The sequence below is a fragment of the Alexandromys fortis genome, unplaced genomic scaffold, assembly GCF_014885135.2.
Source record: "Alexandromys fortis isolate MF-2015 unplaced genomic scaffold, M_Fortis_MF-2015_v1.1 scaffold_148, whole genome shotgun sequence".
NCBI classification, from domain to species: Eukaryota; Metazoa; Chordata; class Mammalia; order Rodentia; family Cricetidae; genus Alexandromys; species Alexandromys fortis.
The window spans coordinates 3,006,125-3,031,563 of NW_026068019.1; the positions used below are offsets into that span (position 1 = coordinate 3,006,125).

The 25,439-nt window shown below is 38.0% G+C and overlaps 1 protein-coding gene across 11 annotated transcripts in view; it reads left to right on the forward strand.

Annotated features, from left to right (window-relative positions):
- The window catches only part of Birc6 (baculoviral IAP repeat containing 6), a 189,692-nt gene that overhangs the window by 149,742 nt on the left and 14,511 nt on the right, over window positions 1–25,439 (forward strand). For 10 of the 11 annotated variants that reach the window (XM_050162966.1, XM_050162964.1, XM_050162967.1 and 7 more), the window contains 6 exons: window positions 118–286; window positions 7,860–8,073; window positions 20,506–20,651; window positions 22,208–22,318; window positions 22,930–23,147; window positions 24,923–25,084. In XM_050162966.1, coding sequence (XP_050018923.1) covers window positions 118–286; window positions 7,860–8,073; window positions 20,506–20,651; window positions 22,208–22,318; window positions 22,930–23,147; window positions 24,923–25,084 — 1,020 coding nt within the window. Of the gene's footprint in view, window positions 1–117; window positions 287–7,859; window positions 8,074–17,636; window positions 17,810–20,505; window positions 20,652–22,207; window positions 22,319–22,929; window positions 23,148–24,922; window positions 25,085–25,439 lie in introns of those variants that run through there. The other variant, XR_007595527.1, reaches the window with a different exon arrangement.

Consider the following 25,439-nt stretch of genomic DNA (forward strand, 5'->3'; position numbering starts at 1 on the left):
TTCAGAAAGTGGTTAAGTAGAAAATACATGTCTTGAGTGTGCTAAGATTAAATACCTAATTATAAAACATCATTGAAGTATATGAAACTGAACTCCAATATGTTTTCAACAATTTAGGTTCTTGCGAGTTATATAAACCCCATGAGTGGTGCTATAAATGGCGAAGCCCAGCCATCTCATGAGAGCCGAGGACAGAACAGTAGCGCTCTGCCTTCTGTGCTTCTGGAACTTCTCAGTCAGTCCTGCCTCATCCCCGCTATGTCCTCCTACCTGAGAAATGACTCTGGTAAGTCACCTTATATGATAGACTTATAATCTTTATTATGATACTCTGGTGTAAATATGGTAGGATTCTCTTTGCTCTACTTTCAGGAAAGTATAAAATTACATACAATGGTAGCTTGAAAATAAGTTAATGAAAAATTTAAGTCCACGATACTTGCTATAATAAGGTGATGAACTTTTTGAAATTAGATAAAATGTACCATAGACACTTACTTTGTCAATATGCAACTGATTAAGGATTGTTTATCATGGGCTTTCATATTGTTACGTCCCTCTCTTGTCTCATTCCTGTTTCACTCACACTGCTCCCAGTTCTTCTCAAGTAGCCCTTCTTCTATCTCCATGTCTTTTTTCCTTTACATAAAAAAGAAAAAAATTCATTTACTTGTAGATGTGTGCAGTTATGTGTATGTACATGTGTGCACAAATGTACATACATGCCAAAGTGCACCTTTGAAAGTCAGATCAGGAGTCAGTTCTTTCCCCCATGTAGGTCTCCAATATCCAGATCATGTAGGTTTTCAGGACCTTATCCATTGAGCCATCTCCCTTTGTCGTCTTTTGATTTCTACTTCCTTGATGGCTAATCATGGGGAAAAGGTGTATTTGTTGACCGTTTATGCCTCTGTTTTAGTATCGATTCAGTTCAGTTGTTCATTCGTTGGCTGGATTCTTTGAATTTTATATTTCTTTATATTCTTTATATTAATTTTATATTTCTTTATATTCTTTATATTAATTTTATATTTCTTTATATTCTTTATATCAAGCAAAAGCCATTATTCATTCAGGAATACATAGAGCACTTGGCTGTGCTGAGAGAGAAGTCAGAAAAACTTGAAGGAACAAGAATTGATGATAAGAGCAAAAGTCATGAGATGAAGTAGTAATCTGAATTTTGGTTCACTAATTTAACAAATGTATGTTAATTGACTCAACCTTTTTGTGTCTCACTTTCCTGATTGATAAATTGATGACATCGTTTGTTAAATTGTACTCACACTATACTTATCTCATTTACCTAAAGTGCAAGTCATGGGTTTAAACTACTTTGAACTTTACTGTATGATTATGTTCACTTCTGTATTTGGTGTCACAGAAGTGTTCAGCATTACATGATTCTCATTAATGAAATCATATCTTGACAGTAACCTCTATTCAGGACAAAAGTATCAGAGGCTTATTTCATTCCCCTATGTATTCCTTTGTGTGAGCCTACACCTTTAGTCTTTAATTCCCTCTTTTAAAAATGATGAGAAGGTAATATTAATTTCTTAGGATTATCATAAGGAATAAATGACTTTTGTCTTATTCTATACTTNTTGTTTTGCTGTCCATAGGCCTCTTAGTTTGATGTATAGTACAGTCATTGTGTAGGCTTCTTATATGAAGGGAGAGATGGCTCCGCAGTTATTATTGCTTCTGCAAGGCACTTGGGTTTGGTTCCCAGCACCCACATGAAGGCTCACAACAACCTGTACCTCCAGTTCTAGGGTATCTGACACCCTCTTTTGTCCTCTAAATGCATCAGGCATATATGTGGTGCACATACATGCATACATGGAAAATAACATAAATCTATTTTTAAAATCTATAAGAAATTACTCTATGATCTAGAAATCTCACTAATAGCCAGGACACAACTTAAATAAGATAGGTATATAAAAACAAGTACTACATATTCTCATTCACTTGTAAATGTTAAAAATATTGAGCCCTTGATGCTAGACAAATGACTTAATGGTTAAAAAGCACTACTGGCTCTTGCACAGGACCTGGGTTTGATTTCAAACACTCTTGGCTACTCAGAACCATCTGTTACCCTAGTCTCTATTGATCTGATACTGTTTTCTGGCCTCTGAGGATACCTGGCACCCACATTTGTTCTGGGAGAACTGTAGTGTTTCATAACACTTGGCCAACCTAGTCTGCAGAATTTAAATTGCAAATTTTAGACTAAACAGAAGAATTAGAAAGATCCCAACATGTATAGGTAATTCATATTTTGGAAATACAAATGATAATTTAGCCAGTGAAATGGTTCACTCGGTAAAGACACATGCTACCAAAATGGAAGACTCAAGTGCAGTCCCTCAGACCTACAGGTGGAAAAAGAAAATTCACTTCTTTATTTTACTCTCTGACCTCAAAGCATGTGCTTTCTCTCTCACCTCATAAATGAATAACTGTTTCTTTAAAAGAGAAGTGCTAATTGGTCTTCATTCTATCACCATCTATTGTATAAATTCATTACAATACTGTACATAGTAAATTGCAGTGCCATATGATAAAAATCTAATAAAGAGCTGAGTGGTGTTGCACACCTTTAATCCCAACACTCAGGATGCAGAAGCAGGTGGGTCCCTATGAGTTCAAAGCCAGCCTAGGTTATAGAACTAGTTCCAGGACACCCAGAACTACACAAAGAATCCTGTCTCAAAAACCAAATAATCAAGCAAAAATATAATGAAGAGAAAAAGCAGTTATTTTTGCTAGAAATTTCTTAGGTAGATAGGAGAGTGTTGTACGAAGAATATGTTCATGTTAACTTATGCATTTTATACAATGCCAAAATGCATTTGTTGGCCAGTATCATTTTAACAGGTAACGTTTAGTTAGCCTGCAGTTACCCCACTTGCCACCAGATGGAAGTACAGTGTCACTTTTAGGGATATTTGTAAAAAGTCTATAGGCAGAAAGTTATCTTTACTTAAGATTACTCTCATTTTGAAAAAAAAAAAAAACTTTGTCGTGCCCCCTTCCTCCTGAAAATAATATAGTAAGTCCTGTGGCACATTAAGTTACTTGATATTCACTTAGTGGGGCATGTACCTTTTAGTTCTGGTTTCGAAACATGAAAATATATTTTAGAGTTGAAAGATAAATTAGAGCTATTCTAAGATATATTTGTGTTTGTGTCCAGGAAACAGAGAAGAGGGTCTCCCTTAATGAGATTACCCCACAGAACATGGGTAATCTCAAGTGAAAAATTGCAGAGGGGCCTGGAGAGATGGCTCAGAGGTTAAGAGCATTGCCCGCTCTTCCAAAGGTCCTAAGTTCAATTCCCGGCAACCACATGGTAGCTCACAACCATCTGTAATGATGTCTGGTGCCCTCTTCTGGCTTGCAGGCATACACACAGACAGAATATTGTATACATAAAAATAAATATTTTAAAAAATTGCAGAGGTATTTATGTAATCCATTCATGAGGTTGATCTTTCACTAAGGACTTTTAACCTAATTTTTGTATAGGATCTCACTTTATAGGCTAGCTAGTCTTAGCCTCATGCTCCCCCGTATTAGCTGTCTTCATTTTTGGGACAGCAGTGTGCACATCTAGGTTCCTTGCGTGGGGTTTTATTAAGCCTAACCCTCAGCTGCACATCCATGTCACAGATAATGAAATTTAGAAGGTGATTTTGAAAATTAAGAATTAAGTTGTGATAAAAGCTAGAATTTAATATAACTAGGGTTTATTTTGTTTTTAACTTTACAATAACGTTCGGTTTATGACATAGTTTTAAGACAGTGTATTCTTATCCAACAACCATTTCTCCAAGAATGCTGCTGGGTTTTTTTGTTTGTTTGTTTGTTTTGTTTTTTGAGACAGGTTTCTCTGTAGTTTTGGAGCCTGTCCTGGAACTAGCTCTTGTAGACTAGGCTGGCCTCGAACTCAAAACGACCCACCTGCCTCTGCCTCCTGAGTGCTGGGATTAAAGGCATGTCCCACCACCACCCCGCCATGCCATCTTTTAGAGCTATAACAAGTTATCAGGAGAAAAGAGTTCTCATTTGTTAAGTCCTTCACATATAGAGCACCCTCTATCTCCTCCCTCTCTCTCTCTCTCTCTCTCTCTCTCTCTCTCTCTCTCTCTCTCTCTCTCTCTCTCTCTCTCTCTCTCTCTCTCTCTTTCTCTTCTTTTTCTCCATGACTGATTTCTGTCTTGGTATCTAATCTGGAATAGCTTGTTGTTTTTAGTTATCACATTTCTTCAGAGTCTATTTCCTTCTGATGTCTTAGTATTCTTTTGTCTATTGTGATCCTCTCATTTTTAAGAGAACTGGTTTGTTTCTTTCAAGACTTTCCAATTTCGAGAATTCTTTTATCCTGATTAGACTAGGATTATGGGTTTGGATAGAAAATACAACAAAAGTAATAGTTATACACTCAAAGAAAAATCAGTTCCTCTTTCTAACACCCAAGAGTTGCTATTAGCTCCTCAATAGGGGAGAAGCCTCATTGACTTCTCCTATATAAGTCCCTATATAAGTGACTATCTTGCGCAGGTGACCATACCTGTTGTGCGCTTCTGGGTACAATGAACATGTCATCTCAAAAGATAACTCATAGTTCTCCCTTCTTGTGGCTCTTATATTCTTCCTTTCCTTCTTTTATGATGTTACCTAAACCCTGGGAGAGTTAGTAAAGATGTCCCATTTAGAACAATCACTTATTCTCAGTATTTTAGCCACTTATGAATGCACACCACAGAAAGAAGCTTCTCTGACGAAGGTTGAGAGTACCACTAATCTATGGATATCAACATAAATTTTTATAAGATAGTTTGATGATATGCCTAGTTAGCAAAATGACAGTCCTTTTTACCCCTCCAGGGCCCAATTACCTCCCCTCTCCTAGATTTTGACCAAGTTTATGATACCCAACATGAATTTCCCCTGTGGAGCAGGCCTCAAGTTTAATTAAAAACCAGTTGCTTATTCCCATAACCACCGTGCCACTATTGCACCCACATTCATGTCTTGCCTGGCATGTCAGGGTCGACTGCTGGTTAAGTGCATTGATGAATTTTCTTCCCTAGTAGCCCGCATAGTGCCTTTTGGCCAGCTACCTGGAAGGAAATTTTCAGGATGTTTTCAGATTGATTTCTGTATATCAAGCAACCAAATTTTGTTGTGTCTTCAGCAATAGCTATGGTAGACAATCAAGAAGATAGCCTTTGTGTGGCAGGGGCAGAGGAGAGCATGACGCTGGGGTCTCTCTGACCAGTAACTTGTAAAGAGGTATTCTATGCCTGTCACTGTCTACTGGGTGAAGCATTCTTTGCCCATGTAGAGTATTGTGTGTTCAATCACTCCTCCTTTGGGACTATTAGTATTAATTATATTTTTAAAAAATTAGCTTGCAAACTAGTGTGTTTCTATAAGGCCTTTTTACACACCTTTAGTTTTTGTTAACCCACTATATACCCCTTTCTCATTCCCTCACTTCTATTTCTGGTTAAGCCTTTTGTCCAATATTCACATCCACATCAACTATGACTTCTATTTGTCCAATATTCACATCCACATCAACTATGACTTCTATTTCCAAATAGAAAATCAGTTTTCAGAAAAGCAGGACGTTTGTCTTTTCATCCTCCAAGCAGTAGTATCTCCTGTAATCTAGTTGACTTTGAGCTTCCCTGTAGCTTGAGGATGACTTTGAACACTTGGTCCTCCTGCCCCTACCTCCAGCGCTGGTATATACCACTATACTCCATTATCCATTGATTTTATTTGTTTTCTTTCTCTCTCTCTGTTCCTATCTCCCCCCCACACTTTTCCGCTCCCCCCCCCAGTGTGTGTGGTACACGCTTGTGTGCATTCATACCATAGCATGTGTGTGGAGGTCAAAGGATACTTTCATCGAGTAGGTTTTCTCCTTCCACTTTGACACCAGCTCTAGATACCAAACTTGGATCATCAGCAAGTGCCTTTTCCCACTGACTGAGTTATCTCAGTGGCCCTAGAAAAGAGGTTTCCCTGGTATCTTAGTTATACTTTCTATTACTGTGAAGAGACCATAGCCACAACAACTCTTATAAAGGAAAACATTTAATTAGGGTGGCTTATATTTTACAATGTTTAGTTCATTATCATCATGGTGCATGTGGGCAAGCATGGTGCTGAAGAAGGAGCTGAGAGTCCGATATCTTGACCTGTAGGCAACAGAAAGTGGTCTGAGACACTGGGTGTATCTTGAGACTAGGAGACGGCAGAGCCTGCCCACACATTGACACACTTCCTTCAACAAAACCACACTTCCTAATAGTACCACTCCCAACAATTTATGGAGCCAGTTACATTCAAACTGTCGCATCTGACCTGGAAATGAACTGTCCATTAGAGTTAAGCTTCATTCTGAGTAGCCTTCTCTATCATCACTCTATTAAAACTGACATGTAATAAGTTTTTTTTACTACATTAATTGCTGGAGAAAGACCAGTATTCTAAATGATGATTCCTCATCTTCTCATGCTCATGCCCGGTGTAGATTATGAAAAAAATTCCTCCATCTAATTTCTATTCCCTCAGTTTTCTATTGTGTCTTAATTTTTTTTGTATTAGAATCAGAATACTTACCAGTGTCTCAAAATACTGTTACTGGTTTATCTTTCTGTAGAATTATGAGGTTAGGAACTTTTTGCTTTTGTCACTGCTGTGTTCCGAGTTTGTGTTTTTTTTTTTTGAAAAAAAATTTTCGTCTCCTCCCCACCTCCCATTTCCCTCTCCCTCCCCCCACTCCTCTCCCCCTCCCTCTGCAGTCCGAAGAGCAGTCAGGGTTCCCTGCCCTGTGGGAAGTCCCAAGGTCCTCCCCCCTCCATCCAGGTATAGGAAGGTGAGCATCCAAACAGGCTAGGCTCCCAAAAAGCCAGTTCATAGCATTATGTTTTTAAAAAATGCTTATAGAATGGCTGTTCAGTAATTAGTGTTGGAAAAAAGTTACCCTCACATGAAACATAGAAGTAAATTCTAGCCAGATTGGTCCACTTCCTATTTACCAACTTAAGAAAAGTCTTAGAAGTAAAAAAATTCTATTCCTTAGTACTTCAGATTTTAAGAAAAAAAAAAAAAAAAAAGTTCCCTGGTGCCAGGCGGTGGTGGCGCACGCCTTTAATCCCAGCACTCAGGAGGCAGAGGCAGGCTGTGAGTTCGAGACCAGCCTGGTCTACAGAGCTAGTTCCAGGACAGGCTCCAAAGCCACAGAGAAACCCTGTCTCAAAAACAAACAAACAAAAAAAAAAAGTTCCCTGGGCAGTGTTGGCACACATATTTAATCCCAACACTTGGGAGACAGAGGCAGGCAGAGCTCTGTGAGTTCAGGGACAGCCTGATCTACAGAGTTAGTTCTAGGACATCCTGTCTTTAAAACAAAACAAACAAACAAACAAATGGAAGGATAAGAAAATTCATTTGATTTGTAAATAGTAACTTTAAATGTTTTTTGCTAACTAGAATGTTCATTTGCTGACAGACTTTTAATCAGTTGTAGTCTTTTGATAGTTGCAGACATACTATGAGATAAGTTCATTGCTTCAACTTTAACAGTGTAATTTTTCTCTTGCTGTACTGCTATAATATCTGGACTACTTAATATTTGTGTATGTAACATAACAAAATAGTAATTATCTCCATACTTGTGTGTCTCTCCCCATTCCATATCTTCCTCATTTTCTGGAAGTGCGGTAGTGTCTCATAAAAATGTGTTGCTGGGTCAGGACAGTATTGCTGTTGATGCTGTTTATATGGCATGTGTCCTCACTGTCTGCTTTCTCCTTTTTCTCCCTTAGTTCTGGACATGGCAAGACATGTGCCACTGTACCGGGCTCTGCTAGAATTGCTCCGGGCCATTGCTTCTTGCACATCTATGGTGCCACTGTTGTTGCCTCTTTCTACAGAGAATGGTGAAGAAGAAGAAGAAGAACATTCAGAATGTCAGACTTCTGTTGGTACATTATTAGCCAAAATGAAGACCTGTGTTGATACCTACACCAACCGCTTAAGGTACAGCACTTTGTTTCTCTTGACCTTGCTTTTAAACAGCGTTTAAAAGAGTTCTATAGATGTTTTTAGCTTTTCTTCTTTATTGAGACATACTGTTTATACTTTCACATACACACACACACACACAAATAGCACAAAAGCACTATATCAACATAAAGAAAACATATCCATCCATGTCTTATACCAGTGTCCCTTTATCACTATAACTTAATGCATGTCCCCATGAATGATATTATAGGTATAGGTAATGAGCTTTACTAAATGTACCACAGTGTGTTCACTGTACAAAAGATAATAATTTCCTTCAGCACTGATGTCAGAGACACCTTTAAGTGTCATTGAATACACTCCAATGGCATTGTTCTTATTTCTAATTCCACATTAAAAATACTGTGTTTTACTTTGCCTACTTATTGGTAGCTGTTTAGGTTATTTTGTTATAATAATCTCATACATTTAATTTTGAAGTTTATATAAAACCTGTAAGGTAGAATCTTAGTGTTCAATGTGTGTATTTATATATTTCATCATTTAGATTCATTTTATATTTATGTCATAACCTTTCTTAGAAGTTAGAAGATCGGTCATTATTTGTTAAAGTTACAGTGAAGCTAATTGCTTATCGAACAGTGGTATTTTTAATTCACTTTTGGTCAAAGTTTATCCTTGAAGACAATGAGTTCTGTTATGAAAAAATATATATATAATTTATAAAACCTTTCTTTTCACAGAGTCAGTTTTCCTTAGAGATGACCTTTAAAGATGGTTTTTAAGACATTTATATTAATGATGGGAAATTTGTGTGTGTCAGTAGATTTCCAAGTCAAGGAATGTTCTTTCTCATCTTTGTACTGTATTTCCTTTGTTCTCGGTTGTTTTGCAAGAATCTACAATTTAGACATTACAGGTTTAAATAATGCCACTGAGTTGTTCATTAAAAGAATATTTCTGTTTTGGCCCAGTGTACTAACTCTTCTGCCATTTGGGCAAGGATCATATACTGGAAAAAATTAGGAGATTACTTGGTAAATACACATAAAGCTATAGTTTATATCAGGAGTGGTAGCGTGTCTATAGTTACTCGGGAGCCCAAAGCAGAAAGATGGCTTGAAACAAACCTGGGCAACAGAAACTTTTTGTTTCTGTTTTTGTTGTTGTTAAAGATAAGGCTCATGGTACTCTATTATTAGAAAATTAGGTTGTAAAAGTCCATTTTCATTGATAATTTTCTGTTGTATAGAAGAAAATAATATTGTGTTTGGTTGCATTCTGCTCTGTCCTCCCTTTTGTTTCCAGTCTTTCTGATTGAGGTCTAGGAAGCCAGCATAGTTCTGTACAAATAGTATGTTATGACAGGCTGTGGTGGTGCACGCCTTTTACACCAGTACTTGGGAGTCAGAGACAGGTAGATCTCTGTGAGTTCAAGGCCAGCCCAGTCTACAGGAATTAGTTCCAGGACAGCCAGGGCTATTATACAGAGAAACCTTGGTGCGGGAGAATTGTCTGTATTCTGTCAATCATGTTTTAAATAAACGCGGACTGGCCAGGCAGGAAGTATAGGCAGGAAAGCCAGATAGGAAGTAGAAATGATACAATGAGTACAGGAGAATTCTGGGAAGGAGGAAGCTGGTTCTTCCCACTCCTGCCCAGACCACTGAAGCAGCAGGATGTGATCTGCCCCACTGAAAAAGGCCCTGAGCCAGGGCTGGAGAGATGGCTCAGCGGTTAAGAGCACTGGCTGCTCTCCCAGAGGTCCTGAGTTCAATTCCCAGCAACCATATGGTGGCTCACAATCATCTGTAATGAGATCTAGTGCCCTCTCTGGCCTGCAGACAGACATGCAGGCAGAATGCTGTATACATAATAATAAATAAAATCTTTTAAAAAAAAAAAAAAAAGGTACTGAGCCACATAGCTAACATAGATCAGAAAAATGGGTTAATCAAGATGTGAGAGTCAGTGAGAGGCTAGAGCTTATGGCCCAATCAGCTTAGAATTTATGGAGACCTATGTGTGATTTTCTTTTGGGCTAAACAGTTGTGGGGTACTGGGTGGGACAAAAAACCCCAACAACAAGCAGGCCCCTGTTCATGTTACAAACCCTGTCTCAAAAAAACAAAACAAAACAGTGTTGCCACTAGTCAACCAAAAACATCAAATTGTTCAGTTCAAGTGGTGTCCTTAATTGAAAATTTTGTCCATGCACTACAGTTAGTATCTTTTGCTCCTGTACTCCAAACATGTTGCTCTTAACAATATGTCTGTTACATACCAATATGGAGATATGCCTTGTATTTCTCTGCTTTATTTTGTGTTTGGGATAACTATATTTGCTTATAACTAAGCGGTAAAAATGCATAGTCTGGGCCAGGTGGTGCTACATGCTTTTAATCTCTGGACTCAAGGAGGCAGAGGCAGGCTGATTTCTTTGGGTTCAAAATATCCTTCAAAAGTATCTTTTTTTAAACTGTGTATATCCCTATCCTCTATAGCCCTGGTCGATCCTGTACAGGACCTATGACAAGGAATTATAAGGAGTAAGTTTTTTGCAGTGTATGGTAGGTAGATTTCCCATTGCTTATTTTGCTTTTCTTAACCCTGTCCATTCAGCAATCGTTATAATTTAATAATGGATTTTTGCTTCTGCAGATGTATTATTTCACTAGAAAACTTTAATATCAGATAAATAATAACTGAATTTGTTTTTCAGTTAATTTTCTGGAAAAGTGATACAACTAGAAAACACATCATATTTCAGATGTAAGACTCATTTAAGAACAAGCACACATGTGAAACGACAGTAACTGTCCACAGAGCTTATTTCTGTTGTTAGTTTATATCCATAAAGACCTATGCAGTGACTAGTCTTAATTAACCCCCTTTGCTGGGGTGTTTTGTGTCAAGACTTGTAAAGTGAATGTTGCTTGGTTGGGATCCCATTGGTTTCTGTTAGGTATTTGTCCTGTTAGAGAAGGCAGTCAAGGCCTAGTGTTGTTCCATCTCTGCTTCTCATTGAAGATTTGATACAAAGTTCAGTTTGAGTTTCACAGAAAGTAAAACCCATACCTTTCTAGTCTACCAAGACATAAGACTTACACTGCCTTTTCTTTTTTTATTAAAAATAAGTGTATTTTGTCTTTTTACCAAGCATAAAAAGAGCACCCCCTCCTAAGCTTATTGTATTTATCGTTAATCATCTTAAAAGAAATTGTCTTCATTTTGAAGATTTTTGATTTGATGTTGGTAGTTACATACATGTGCAAGATTCAACATCATAACCACACACCCTCAAAACAAAAAGAAAATGTTTTGGATTAGGTAAATAAAGATTAGAGGGTGTCTTTGTTCCAGACTATGTTAAAAAAATGTTAAGTGCTGAAAGAAATCATTTCATATGCTAGGAACCTAGGGAAGCTTGACGTGCCATTAAATGTAGATGACAGACAAAGCTAGACAGAATCAAGGCTAGATGATGAAGGGTCACATCATCTAACCATTTAAAAGTGGTTGATGAGAGTTGGCAAGGTGACCCCAGCAAGTAAAGGCACTTACTAGTGCTGCTGACCTGAGTATGATTCCAAGCATGCCCCAAATGGTGGAAGGAGAGAACCAACTCATGAAGGTTGTCCCTGTCCTTCACACATGTGCCAAGGCAGGTATATGCCCCCTCAAATAAAATGTAATAAAAAAAAAAACTCAGTAGTGATCTGATGTGATTTGTGTTAAATAGGTGATCTCCAAATATAGTTGAATAGTTGAAATAGGAGGTGAAATAAGGCCACGAAAGAGCTTTTCATCACAGCAATTGTTCCCTGAGAATTGTGACTGAGAAATGTGGTGTTCAGTTGCATTCCTGCTGATATATTATGGACTTGATATAAAGTTAGTTCATTGGTAGAAATACATTTTGTATTCAGGACATTTGGCTTAAAATGTAAATAGTGAAATTGGGGCAGGTCTCCAAAGAAGTGAAAGAGATCATAAATAACAAAGATGCCCATTGGGTCTGAGTGGTTGTATAAAACTTGAAATTACATGTTTATTGCTGCATAAGTCCAGGGCCAATACCCTGCATTTCATACTAATCATAAGGGGTCATAACCTTAATCATAAAGAATTTCATGAGCATGAATTTCTGTAACTGTTAATTGGTACTTTTTTTTCCTTTTAAGTTAATTTTGATTAGTGTATCACATCTGCTTCAGTCCTATGTTTGTCAGTTTCTTGTGCACAAGCCATGCTTCGTGATCAGGATGGTCTAGTATACCTTCATTTGCCACAATACAATGTAGTAACTGCTGGTGCAACTTTAGAGATATAGGACCTTACTCTGTAACTCTGACCTACCTGGGACTCGCTGTTTAAACCAGACTAACCTTGGCATTAAAGGCAATTGACACCATGCATGGGTCAGCCCTAACTTCTTATGTAAGATCTACAGTTTTAAAATTGCTTGACAATGGTATGGTGGTACATGTATGTAATCCCAGCATTATCATAGAAGTTTTGGGCTGGATCGGATTATAGAATGAGACCCTGTCTCAAAAACAAACAAAAAAGGAAAGATTAGTCTGGGGGCTGGTTGGGAGGTATAGTGGTTAGGGACTTTCTGGTGGCAGGGTAGGGAAAGCTATCTTTAGCTAGCAAAAGGCTGATGGGCCCTGAGGGGTGGCATCTGCTGAGCCAGCAAAGGGACTTTGGGGGCCTGCTGAGTCAGCAGAAAGCTATGGCATTCCTGCTGATCTGTTGTCTCTAAGCTGTGATTTTCCTGAGTATTGTCTGTTTAGCTCTGTCCCATTCTAGTGAACTGAAACTAAATCTGGTCTCTCAGGCTATTAGGAAAGCCTGTCTTCACTCTGGTCTGCCCCGCCATCTTCCCTCTCCCTGGCACCCCTCTTAATTTCTACCTCAGTAATAAAGTTTTATGTGAAATGGCAATTTTGGGTTTTTTTCTTTTTAAATCAAATTGCATTACATTAGTTCTCTTTTTTTCTCGGACAGAATAGGGGATGGAGGGATGGCTCAGTCCTTAAGATCACTGGCTTCAAAACAAAATCAGTGTACATGATAATGTGTTGTGCTATATCTCAAGCGGTTTTAATACCAAATTTGAATCTATTGCTTTTAGTTTATAATACATTTCTAGGCACATCACAGATAAGTAGCTTGTTTCTGTTATCTAGATTGTCAAAGCTGTCAGGGACTCTTTGGAATTCAGCTTGCCATTTTTTTTTAATATTTATTATGTATACAATATTCTGTCTGCATGTATGCCTACAGGCCAGAAGAGGGCACCAGACCTCATTACAGATGGTTGTGAGCCACCATGTGGTTGCTGGGAATTGAACTCAGGACCTTTGGAAGAGCAGGCAGTGCTCTTAACCTCTGAGCCATCTCTCCAGCCCCCTCAGCTTGCCATCTTTTACAGATAGGAAGGTCCATAAAAATTGTGACTTGGAGTGCTACAATCAGATTTTTTTACTCCTAATACTGTAATCAATGTATTCACTAAATTAAACTTAGCTCTAAAGACCTGTTAGGTTTGTTATCATACCAAATCAAAACAGTAGTGGTGGGGGAAACTGGATTTTGGGCCAGATATTTATACTGTAGAAAAATAATTTAAATGTAAGTAATGAATTTAAAATTATTTTTACAATTAAAAAATGTATAAGATCTGAAGAGAAACCCAAGAATTAATTTATAAAACATCTCTATGCCAGAGAGAAGACTCCATGTCTGTGACTTCACTTATGTTTACATCATATACACAGACATAGACAATAAATAAAAAGCTGTAAAAAATGAAAAGCCCCTAATCTATTGATAATCTTTGGAGACACATGAAATAATACAGATTATTACAGTTTTTCTCTTAATTTCTCTAGTTATAACTTTTAATTAGTAGAGTACCAAACCATATTTTTAAGACTTAATATTTTGTCTGGAGAACTAGCCCAATTGTTAAGAACATTTACTGCTCTTACAGAGCCAAGATTCATACACATGATGACTCAACCACCAGTAACTCTAATTCTGGGAGATTTGACACTGTTCTCTGGCTTCTGTGAGCACCAGACACAAATATAGTGTACATACATATGGCAAAACTCACTCACACATAAACTAAATCAAAATCTTAAAAAAAAGAGTCATATGTTATATATGTTATGATGCATTTCTCCTAACTGCTTGGGAGTCCAAGACAGGGGGGTTTGCAAGTACGAGGACAGCATTAGCAACAGAGTGATGGATTCCACCACTTCACCACTACCGCTCAAAAAGAAGATGATCTGTTCATTAAGAAAAGGATTGGAAGGCGATGGTGGCGCACGCCTTTAATCCCAGCACTCGGGAGGCAGAGGCAGGCGGATCTCTGTGAGTTCCAGACCAGCCTGGTCTACAGAACTAGTTCCAGGACAGGCTCCAAAACCACAGAGAAACCCTGTCTCAAAAAAACAAAAACAAAAAAAAAAGGGGGGGATTGGAGTGTAGATAAGATAGTTATTGTGCTTTATGTACATATTATTTCCACTTGAATAGAAATATAAGTGTCTAGTGTAAAGGTCATTTTGTTACCTACAAAATACTTATACTGTGAAGATATTTGAACCCCTTTGTTTTCTACCCAGTAGCCTGGGATTCATTTTCTGCTGGTCCCTACAGCCTGTGTAATTTCACAGTGGAGTCAAAGTGTAGCTGTAGGCCTTTGGTTCCCCTTTGAGTAGATGTGAACTTTTTCTCACTTTCAGAGGCAGGAGCAGTATTTGTTCTAGCTCTGTGCAAATATTAACTATTGGACTATAGTAGCTAAATAATCATATTCTGCACTATTCAGTATTTCATGGTTTCACCAAAAACTTGAGAGAGATACTTGCTGCTAATCAGAATTAGGCTTAATTGCTATAAGAGTAGAATACACATGACATTCAGTGTAAGGTGCTTCGAATGTAAAACTTTTCTTTGGCAATCCTCAAGTGAGTATTCTTAATTTCCACTTTTCTTAGCAATCTCATAGGGCCTTTGTGAGAAGAAATCCATCTATACTCAAGTAAAATGTTGATAAAAATGCTGGATGCTGGTGGTGCATGCCTGAATCTCAGCAGAGTCAGGCAGAGAGTGGTGGGTTTCTGTGAGTTTGAGGCTATTCTGCTCTACAGAACTAGTTCCAGGATAGCCAGGGTTACACAAAGAAACTATGTGTGGGCGACGGGATCGGGGGAGGTAGCGGGCAGAGATATCCCATTCCTTTTGGTTTTTTGAGACACGGTTTCTCTGTAGTTTTGGAGCCTGTCCTGGAACTAGCTCTTGTAGACTAGGCTGGCCTCGAACTCAACAGAGATCCGCCTGCCTCCCGAGTGCTGGGATTAAAGGCGTGCGCCACCACTGCTGCCCCCCCCCTTTTTAAATCAACTGAAGTTTATTATTTGACCTGTTTTATTCAATACAAAACAAACAAACAAAAAAAGCCTGATTCTCTTACTTTAAGCTCCCTTAACACTGACCTTATAAAAGTTCAGTCAAAGCTTTTCTTTCCCCAACTCCTGCTTGTTTCTTTTGAGAAAACTATCCTAGCTTCTTGTGCCTCTGCCTCTTATGCTTGCAACATAAAAGTCCTGATTCCTTAATCAAGAAGCATTAGACAACGCCATGTCTTTTTTTTTATTTCAAAAAAAATAAGTTTAATTTTTTTTTTTTTAAGAGAAAGAGATGAGATGAGATGAGTTGTTAGACACCAGTCTGGAGCTGGATACTTGCTGGTTGTTATGCACATACATATATATGGTTTTAAACACAAAAATGTTTTAATTCCAACATGATTTTCCATCTCAAATACCACTCTAGCCCAACCCATCACCATCTCTTTGCTGGACTTCTCCCTCCCTACCCCCCCCCCCCCGGGAATTCCTAACCAGCTTTTCCCCCCCTCTGTTGTCCTGTAACACAGCACAGCAGGATTTTGGACCTAAGACCACAACATATCTGTCCTTTCTCCTTAACAAACTCACCTCGATGGACTTGTCAGTGACTTAGAATGCAATCCCACTGCAAAGCCATATCTTTATTCATTCCTTTTTTAGAACATTTGGCAGGTTCGTCTGTCAACAATTGTTTGTTGTTGTTTTTAAAACTGTGTAGTTTTCTCTGACATGGAACTCGCTATGTGTACCAGGCTGGCCTGGAACTCACAGAGATCTCCCTGGCAGTCATAAACTTTCTAGTTAGTTTTATAAACAGTGAAGCTGGTGTTTATCTCCCCATCCTCCCACCCCAGCTGAGGACTGAATCCTTGTTGTCACTGCACTAATCCCAAACCCCACTCTTTCTTTTAGGTTAAATTGTGTTGTCCCTTGGTAAACTGGTGAAAATATATTTCTGTCACCTCCATTTGTACATACACAATACCATTACTGTATCTGGTGATATTCAGAACCTAATATATTGGACCTAAAAAGGCTCCTTGTGTTTGTGTTTTAAGTGCTTTCCAGTGGCACTTATTTATTCTTCCGAAGGCCTGGTTGCTTGTCTGCCCACCCCACCCCTTCATTTAAATAATTAAAAATTCAGCTGGCTCTTTAAGTTAGAGAGAGTTTAAGTAAAACTAAAAAGAAATATTATTAAAATGTAAGCTTTAACTTAATCATGGGACATTTCTCACAGAGGTCCTTTCCTTACTTGTAGGCATGTCTTATCAATTACTTTGATGCTTTCTGGGGATGCTGGAAGCAAATAGTTATCTACAGTAATTTTTTTTAAATGTACGTCTTATTTACTTTTGACCTTAATTTTCTTTAAACTGTAATTCTGGCAGAGGGCTTTACAACTAATGAAAGAAGTGTAGTTATTGTTTCACGGCTTAATGTTGGTGCTAGTTTCCAGTAGTCCTGAACCTTTAAGGCAGCTCCTTCACGTGGCTGTGCTTTTAAATGCTTATTTCACTTTGTGGGACTTTCATCTTAGAAACAGAAGTTAGGGAATTTAAAATGAGTTTGTTTTCCTTTTGCACTACTAAGAAAATAGCTGTTTTAAGTATGTTTTATTTCTGAATTATAAAGTCACATAATTCTGATACAGTATAGTAGAGTAATATCTGACCTGATTTTGGCAGTGATACTAGTAGAAGCCATTAATATGATCATGTTGAGGTCTGGAGTTTTATATATATATATATATAAAACACTTTTGTTTATTTTGTGTTTGTGAGTACGCATGTGCCATGGTAAACAGCAGTCAGGGTGATTTGCTTCATAGAGTTAGTTCATTTCTTTCCTTCCACCTTGTGAATCCCCACGTGCAACTCAGGCTTTCAGGCCCAAACTAGTACCTTTACCAACTGAGCCATGAGCCATCTTACTGGTCCCAGAAATTTTTTGGTTTTATTTCTGTTCTTTAAATCTTTTTGTTTTGAGACAGGTTTGCCCATTTTGCTCACATCCTAGCTCAGATTTTATCTACAGAGCCAAACTTCACTTTATTAGCTTTTCAGTTGGAATTCACAGCATAGAGGAAAATGTGTACATTGTGATAGTAGAAACCTCAGTTGCTTCCTCGTATTTCTTCAGGGCAGTGATCACAACCAGATTCAACGTATGCACAGAGCAGCGGATGCCATGGTAGCGGCCGTCGCTGATTGCTCTTACCATGTTGGATCCATTGTCAGTCTCAGAGGCCTTCTTCCAGCTAGGTGCCTTGAACCCAAATAGCTATTCACACAGACTTCAGGATGTGAGCTAAGGTATGGCCTTTTTTCCTGAGCTGGGCCTACATAATGGGTTGACAGTAACCTGCAGCTTTTGTAGACAAGGACTTCTATTAGACATCAGTGGCTACAGTTGCTGATAGGCAGGCAGTGCTTATCCATCCTCTATGTGAAAATCCCATCACCATTTGGAGTCTTTTTTTTTGTTGTTGTTAAGTTTTTGACAAAGAAACTGTCGAAGTAAAACGTACTTGAAAACATGATTTGTGATTCTACCATTTTATCTTCAATGTGAAATAATTGTTTTTATGAACTTGGTGTAAATTTTATTTAATTTCTGGATTCTTGAACTGCTTAAAAACTTAATTTTGGTTTAAAAAACATAAAACTTACTATCTTGCTAATACTCTTACAATAGCCTGTCAGTAATCTTCCTTTAAAAATTGTGATTAAGCCGGGCAGTGGTGGCTCTAATCCTAGCACTTGGGAGGGAGAGGCAGATGGATCTCTAGTTCAAGGTCAGCATGGTCTACAGGGCGAGTTCCAGGTCTAGCTCCATAGTTGCTGAGAAACTCTATCTTGAAACAAACAAACAAAACTTACAATTATAAAATTGTTGTCCATACCCAGGAATGCAAATTAAAAACGAGTGATTTCCCCAGTATAACTTTTATGTCACACTGGTGAATACAATTAAGCACTTAATTGCATCGATGCAGTTCACTTTCCATACTGAAGGCTTTGTTTCCTCAAAAAGAAAATCCACTTCTGTAGAAATAAACAAAAGAACTTGGTTTTCATATCTTCTTAGCATGGTGAGATACATTAGCTTAAGATCTTTTCTGAGATTACAATAGATCAGCTGCTTGAGGCTTAGGGGCATCATTTAATTTTTACTACAAACATGAATGTTTTCTCAAATAACTTCCTGATTCCTTTCTTATTATAATCCAGTGTCCTAGTAGTTTACTATTTTCTAACCTTAATGACGCTTATAATTGGGGAGGGAAAAATCCTTGTAAATCAAGAGTGGCTATTGTAATGAACCTCTGTACTGTTCTTGATCCTCAGCATTTGAAATTGGGTGTGACTTTAGGTAGATACTATTGGCAGCCTATTCGAGCTTTTCTACAAGAATCATTTCTTCATTAAGAAGTGGCCAGTCTTGGTTGACTCTCGAAGTAAAATTATCTGATATTTTAGCTTTAAAACAGTGCATATTCTCTGCTTATAGGTAAACACAAATGTTTATATACACGTACACACATTGAGGCTAGTGCTGAATTGATATACAGTACCAAAACATGCTGAGTTGTTTTCTGGGTGGCAAAGGAAAGCAGCCATTTCTTTTCTGTGACTTCTTAAATCAGAGGGAAGGTAAGGACAATGATCCAATGACACATTGTACCTTTTCAGTTAGGTCGTCCTGCCAGGTGAGAGATAGTAGATAACGTTATTTAGACTAATTGTGGATACTGGTGATTTTGACACATTGGAACCAAGTACAGAGCATAAGCCTTAATGCTATAGTTTTTTGCTGCTGTTTACCTCATGAGTGGCTTGTTTGCTACTTACTGTCTCCCTATAGTTAAGCAAGGAGTTACTTTTGAGCAAATTTCTCTGTGTGATAAGGTTCATTTTTGTGTGTAGATGGCATACTATTTTGTTAGATTCTTCAACATTCTGCTGATTTTAAAAATTGATTCTCAGCCAGGCACATACCTTTAATCCTAGCACTAGGGAGGAGGCCAGCTTGGTCTACAGAGCAAGTTCCAGGACAGTCAGAGCTACACAGAGAAACCCTATCTCAAAACAACAACAACAACAAAACTTCTCTATAGCTCCATGCCTTCTTTCTGAAATATTTTAATATAATGGTAAAGTCTTTTTCTTGGTAGGTATTCATATAGAAAAATAAGTGCTATAGAGTTTAGTGTTTGTCTATGTTGTTTATTTTGAAACTATACTTCATTAACAATGATAATTTGTTTTGACGATCTAAACAATAAAGTTAATTATTAAGTGAATATTATTTGTCAAGAGTTGCAATAGAAGAAAAAGAAATACTTAGTTGTGATTTTAGTGAATCTTATACTGAAACCTTGCTGTGACACATGCTATTGTGATAATTTGATAATTTGGGGGCCTGAAAAGAAGCAGTAGAGTGATGCTTTGAGGTGTTATAACACATGGTATTAGAGGTGTGTAGCAGCTGTTTATTGTGTCTTGTAAGAGACCCATTTTTGAAATACTAAATTCTTTTGTTCTCAGAAATTAGCATATTCCGTGAAATACAGGTAGTATTTTTAAATTGCCAAGAAGTTTTTGATTCCAAAGTTTTGTAAGACAAGAGTTTACTAATTTACAAGAGTAGAAGTGTTTTTCTTTTTTTAACCTCTGGGTACTTACAATTAAATGTTTATTTGGTTGTTTACCTTGATAATTATGTAATGCTTATTTTTTTGTCTTTTAACTAGGCAGGAACAGTCTACCCATAACTTTGTTTGTTATTCTAGGGATTAATCTATGGCTTTAGAAGCAGTAATGAATGTGACTTGAGCTTCTTACTTATCACATGTGACAAGCGTAACATATACTGTCATTTTTAACCACTGTTATGAATTAAAGTATTTTATTTATGTGTTTGTTTATTTGCAGTTCTAAAACTTAATTTGCCTGCATTTCTTTCCATGCTTTTCTTTCTTTTTTTTTTTTTTTTTTTTATAAAACAGATCTAAAAGGGAAAATGTTAAAACAGGAGTCAAACCAGATGCACCTGATCAAGAACCAGAAGGACTTACTCTTCTGGTCCCAGACATCCAGAGGACTGCTGAGATCGTCCATGCAGCCACCACCAGTCTGCGGCAAGCCAATCAAGGCCAGTAGTGTCTTATGCGATTTTTTTTTTTTTTTACCCCATTTGTACAAACCATGTTTTATCTAGCAAGTCAGAATGTATTTTTCCCCATTTTCAGGTAAGTTCTTGAACTTACAAGTTCACTCTATGTTAGATTTTGTTCTTTGTCAGTTTATCTTCTCAATGTAAAATAATTTATCTCTGCCAGGTGTGGTGGCACATGTCTTTAATCCCATGGATCTCTCTGAGTTTGAGGCTAGCTGGTAGTAAGTTCTGGGCTAACCAGGACTGTATAATGTGACCTTGTCTCAAAAAAAAAAAAATTATCTCTAGGGCTGGAGAGATGGCTCAGAGGTTAAGAGCACTGTCTGCTCTTCCGGAGGTCCTGAGTTCAATTCCCAGCAACCACATGGTGGCTCATAACCATCTGTAATGAGATCTGGTGCCCTCTTCTGGCCTGCAAGTATATATGCAAGCAGAACACTGTATACGTAATAAATAAAGATTTAAAAAAAATTATCTCTACTACATATGCTAATACTAAATGTAGTAACTTAAAGACATGCATACTAATTTTTTTTTCCTTCTCATTGAAAGTCATGGAATTGAAAAGCATCATTTTGTTAGGAAGTAGTAAATTGAGGTTGCTGCACTTGATGGCAGGTACCTGTAATCCTAGTATTTAACAGAAGTTCAAGGCCACCCTCTGCCTCATAAGTACACCCTACCCCAACTTATCTCTCGTTCCCCAGGCGTGTGGAGTTGCAGAACTTCCGTGTTCCATGTGTTAGTCCTGGAAGAAAGCAGTGACTTTGTGTCTGTTGCTTTACTTGTGCTGTTTAAAAGTTAATGAGGGGCTTACCTTTTTTTTTTTTTTTTTTTTTTTTGTTGTTGTTGTTTTTCGAGACAGGGTTTCTCTGTAGCTTTGGAGCCTGTCCAAACTAGCTCTTGTAGACCAGGCTGGCCTCAAACTCCCAGAGATCCACCTGCCTCTGCCTCCCGAGTGCTGGGATTAAAGGCGTACGCCACCACTGCCCGGTGGGTTTGCCCATTTTTATGTTTAGGAAAGAGAAAAGTAATTCCATTTCCTCAAAGTGATAAAATAGGAAGATGGTTTTGAAAAATGTGATAGAAATTTAGTAATAAAAGCCTGAATGTAGAAGTGGATTGTTTTTCAATTTAATGTCACACAGAAAAAGAAGAAGGGGTGGGGGCTGATTGAGAAGAGAAAAGGTATTTGTGGGAGGAGATCAAGACAGTAATGGAATATGATTAGAATACACTGGGTTTTTTTTTCTTTTTATTTTTATTTTTTTCCGAGACAAGGTTTCTCTGTGTAACAGCTGTGGCTGTCCTGGAACTAGCTTTGTAGACCAAGCTGGGCTCAAACTCACAGAGATCTGCCTGCCTCTGCCTCCTGACTTCGCTGGGATTAAAGGTGTGCATCACCACACCTCACTCAGAATACATTATTGTATACATGGATGAAACCTATTATTATATATAATTTGTGTATGCTAATAAAAACATTTTAAAACCTATACTTATGTTATTTATCTTGAAATATTAAATTACAGAAAAAAAACTAGGTGAATACTCAAAGAAAGTGGCTATGAAACCCAAACCTTTGTCAGTATTAAAATCACTTGAAGAAAAATATGTGGCTGTCATGAAGAAGTTGCAGTTCGGTAAGTTGAAATTTCTCATCTACTACGATGTCATCATCACCCTTCTGGCAGTGATGATTAAGTGTATGCAGGTAAATGAGAGATTTCTAGACTTGAGCTAGGTATGGTGGCACTCACTTGTAATTCCACTACACTGGTGGCAGAGGCAGAAGAATTGTGATTTTTTAAGGATAGCCTGTGTCATATTGAGATGCTGCCTCAAAAATTATTCGTGTGTGTTTAAAAATGTGATTGTGACCTGATTTCTACTTTCTGTACACACATGAAAGCTTCCGCCATCTTTGACTTGAGGTCTCTGTGTGTATAGACACAACATTCTCATCCTATCTCCAATAGCGGCCCTAGAACAATCTACACTAATAAAAGCACAGGTGGAGCTCTGCAGAGCATGAAGATAATGGACTTTCCTTTCACTTTTCTGCAGTGCTGGGCCTTGATCCCAAGATCTCATGCAAGCTAGGGATGTGTTGTGGCACTGCATCCTACCCTGTGGCACTCTTTAGCAATTCCATTATGGTGGAAGAAGAGATTCCAGGCTTCTTTGTGACATTTGTATCACAACAACTGTTTTCCATACTGGTAATCTACTTCGGTTTTCTGTCTCATTTTAGATACATTTGAGATGGTTTCTGAAGATGATGATGGAAAATTGGGTTTTAAAGTAAATTACCACTACATGTCTCAGGTGAAAAATGCCAATGATGCCAACAGTGCTGCCAGAGCCCGCCGTCTGGCTCAGGAAGCGGTGACGCTTTCAACCTCACTGCCTCTATCATCGTCTTCCAGTGTTTTTGTACGCTGTGATGAGGAACGACTTGACATCATGAAGGTAGAAAGCCTTCCTCAGCTACTCAAGTACTCATGGAAAGAAAGCATTAGGCATAGCCTGAATTTTACATTTCTATGTAAGTTTTCCTGACCACTTAGGATGGCAGGAAAGTAGCCATGTTTTAAGTTCAGAATATGCAGGTGAGACAGCATGGGAAGACTCAAAGAAGATACCAGAAGAGACGCCTCTCTTGTGTGTGACCTCTCATAGTTTTGAATCATAGTGTCAGAGGGTTCAGTGCTGAGGAGTTAAGAGGATAAAGTATTCTCAGGTGCCACACTCTTGTTTTATAGCTTGCTTATCAGAAAAGGTCTTTCATTTATGAGAAATCTGTGAATATCATTGTTATTTATTTATTAATAAGGGCATAGCGATACAATATAACTTGTACTTTTCTGTTTTAACATTGTGATCTGTCTAATTATAAAGTCTGAGCGAAACCTGTATTAAGAAAAATTAAAGGAGTCAGGCGGTGGCGCACGTCTTTAATCCCAGCACTCGGGGGGCAGAGGCAGGCGGATCTCTGTGAGTTCGAGACCAGCCCGGTCTACAAGAGCTAGTTCCAGGACAGGCTCCAAAACCACAGAGAAACCCTGTTTCGAAAAAGCAAAAAAAAAAAAAAAAAAAAAAAAAAGGAAAAGTAAAGGATGCTGGAAAGATGACTCAGCCGTTAAGAGCACTGCCTATTCTTCCAGATGTCCTTAGTTGTATTTCCAGCAACCACATGGTGGCTCACAACCCTCTGTAATGAGATCTGGTGCAGTCTCCTGGGTGTGCCAGCATACATGCAGACAGAATACTGTATACATAATAAATATTTGTTAATAAAAGAGAAAGAAAAACCAAATATTTGATTCTTAGTGAAAAAATCTTTACATTTATGATTTAATTCATAGGCTAAATTCAGACAGCTAAAATTACTGATTTGTTGACTTCTTTTGAGATGTTTTTCTTAGCTTTGATTTTTCTAAATAATTTTTCTGTAGGAAGGTCATAGACTATGCATGTTTGGCCATTACTGCATAACAAACACTATAGCTTCACACTTGTGTTTTCCTGTGGAGCACTGTGCTATATGTATAAGACTTGCAGCCTAAAACCTCTAGAATAAGTTAGTTACTGCCTATGGCCTCCATGTAGCTCTGTGCTGCAGGTGTCATTGCATCTGTTAGCTGACTCAGGTGAAGCTCAGTAGTTGTTATACTTGACTACTGACTGGCTCTTGCTGTTTTTCTCTACACCATTTTTTGTCTCAATACATTGCAGTCCTTTTTCCTACTCCTATTTTTTTCTCTCTTATCTGATTCAGAGAAAATAAATGCCTTTATGCTTTGAGTTCAGTTGTTGATTATAACTCTTAAAACTCTCAGGAAAAAAGCTCTTTACATTTTAAAAGAAGTTTAAGATTCAGATAAACTTTTTATTTATTTATTTGTTTATTTATTATGTATACAATATTTTGTCTGTATGCCTGAAGGCCAGAAGAGGGCGCCAGACCTCTTTACCGATGGTTGTGAGCCACCATGTGGTTGCTGGGAATTGAACTCAGGACCTTTGAAAGAGCAGGCAATGCTCTTAACCACTGAGCCATCTCTCCAGCCGATAAACTTTCTTGATGCTAATAAAAATCCATTCTTAATCAGAAACCTTTTCCGAATACTGTGTTTATGGTTCTTTTGTCACTCTTTGCCCAGGCTTGTGCACTGGCTGTCTTGCAATGCTAAGGTCATGATGAAGGTGATTGTCACAAGTCTCTCTGTTTTTGTACATACCAGGTTCTTATAACTGGGCCAGCGGACACACCCTACGCAAACGGCTGCTTTGAGTTTGATGTATATTTTCCTCAAGATTATCCTAGCTCACCTCCTCTTGTGAACCTAGAAACAACTGGGGGTCATAGCGTACGCTTCAATCCCAACCTTTACAATGATGGCAAGGTAAGGTAGTTGGGTCTTTTGTTTCTAAGGCCACACTGATCTGAAGGTTTTTTTGTGATTCAAACAAAAATTGGTGCGGTTTGCTTTTTTCATTCTTAGCTTCCTCTATTTGCATAGACAGAAAAGGGTGAAACACTACAAATGACACCTTCAATGAACCTATCCTGCTCCTAGTACAGCAGAACCAGTGTCTGGTTTGGAAGATTCCTTGGCTTTTATATCTTCAGTTCTGGTCATCTTTTCATGAATGCCTGAGCACAGCTAAGCAGCAGAAATGCTGTCAGATCTGCACCACTGTCCTCTTTGCAGTTCACAACTTCATCTTTCCACCTTAAACCCCCTTACAGTCCATGGA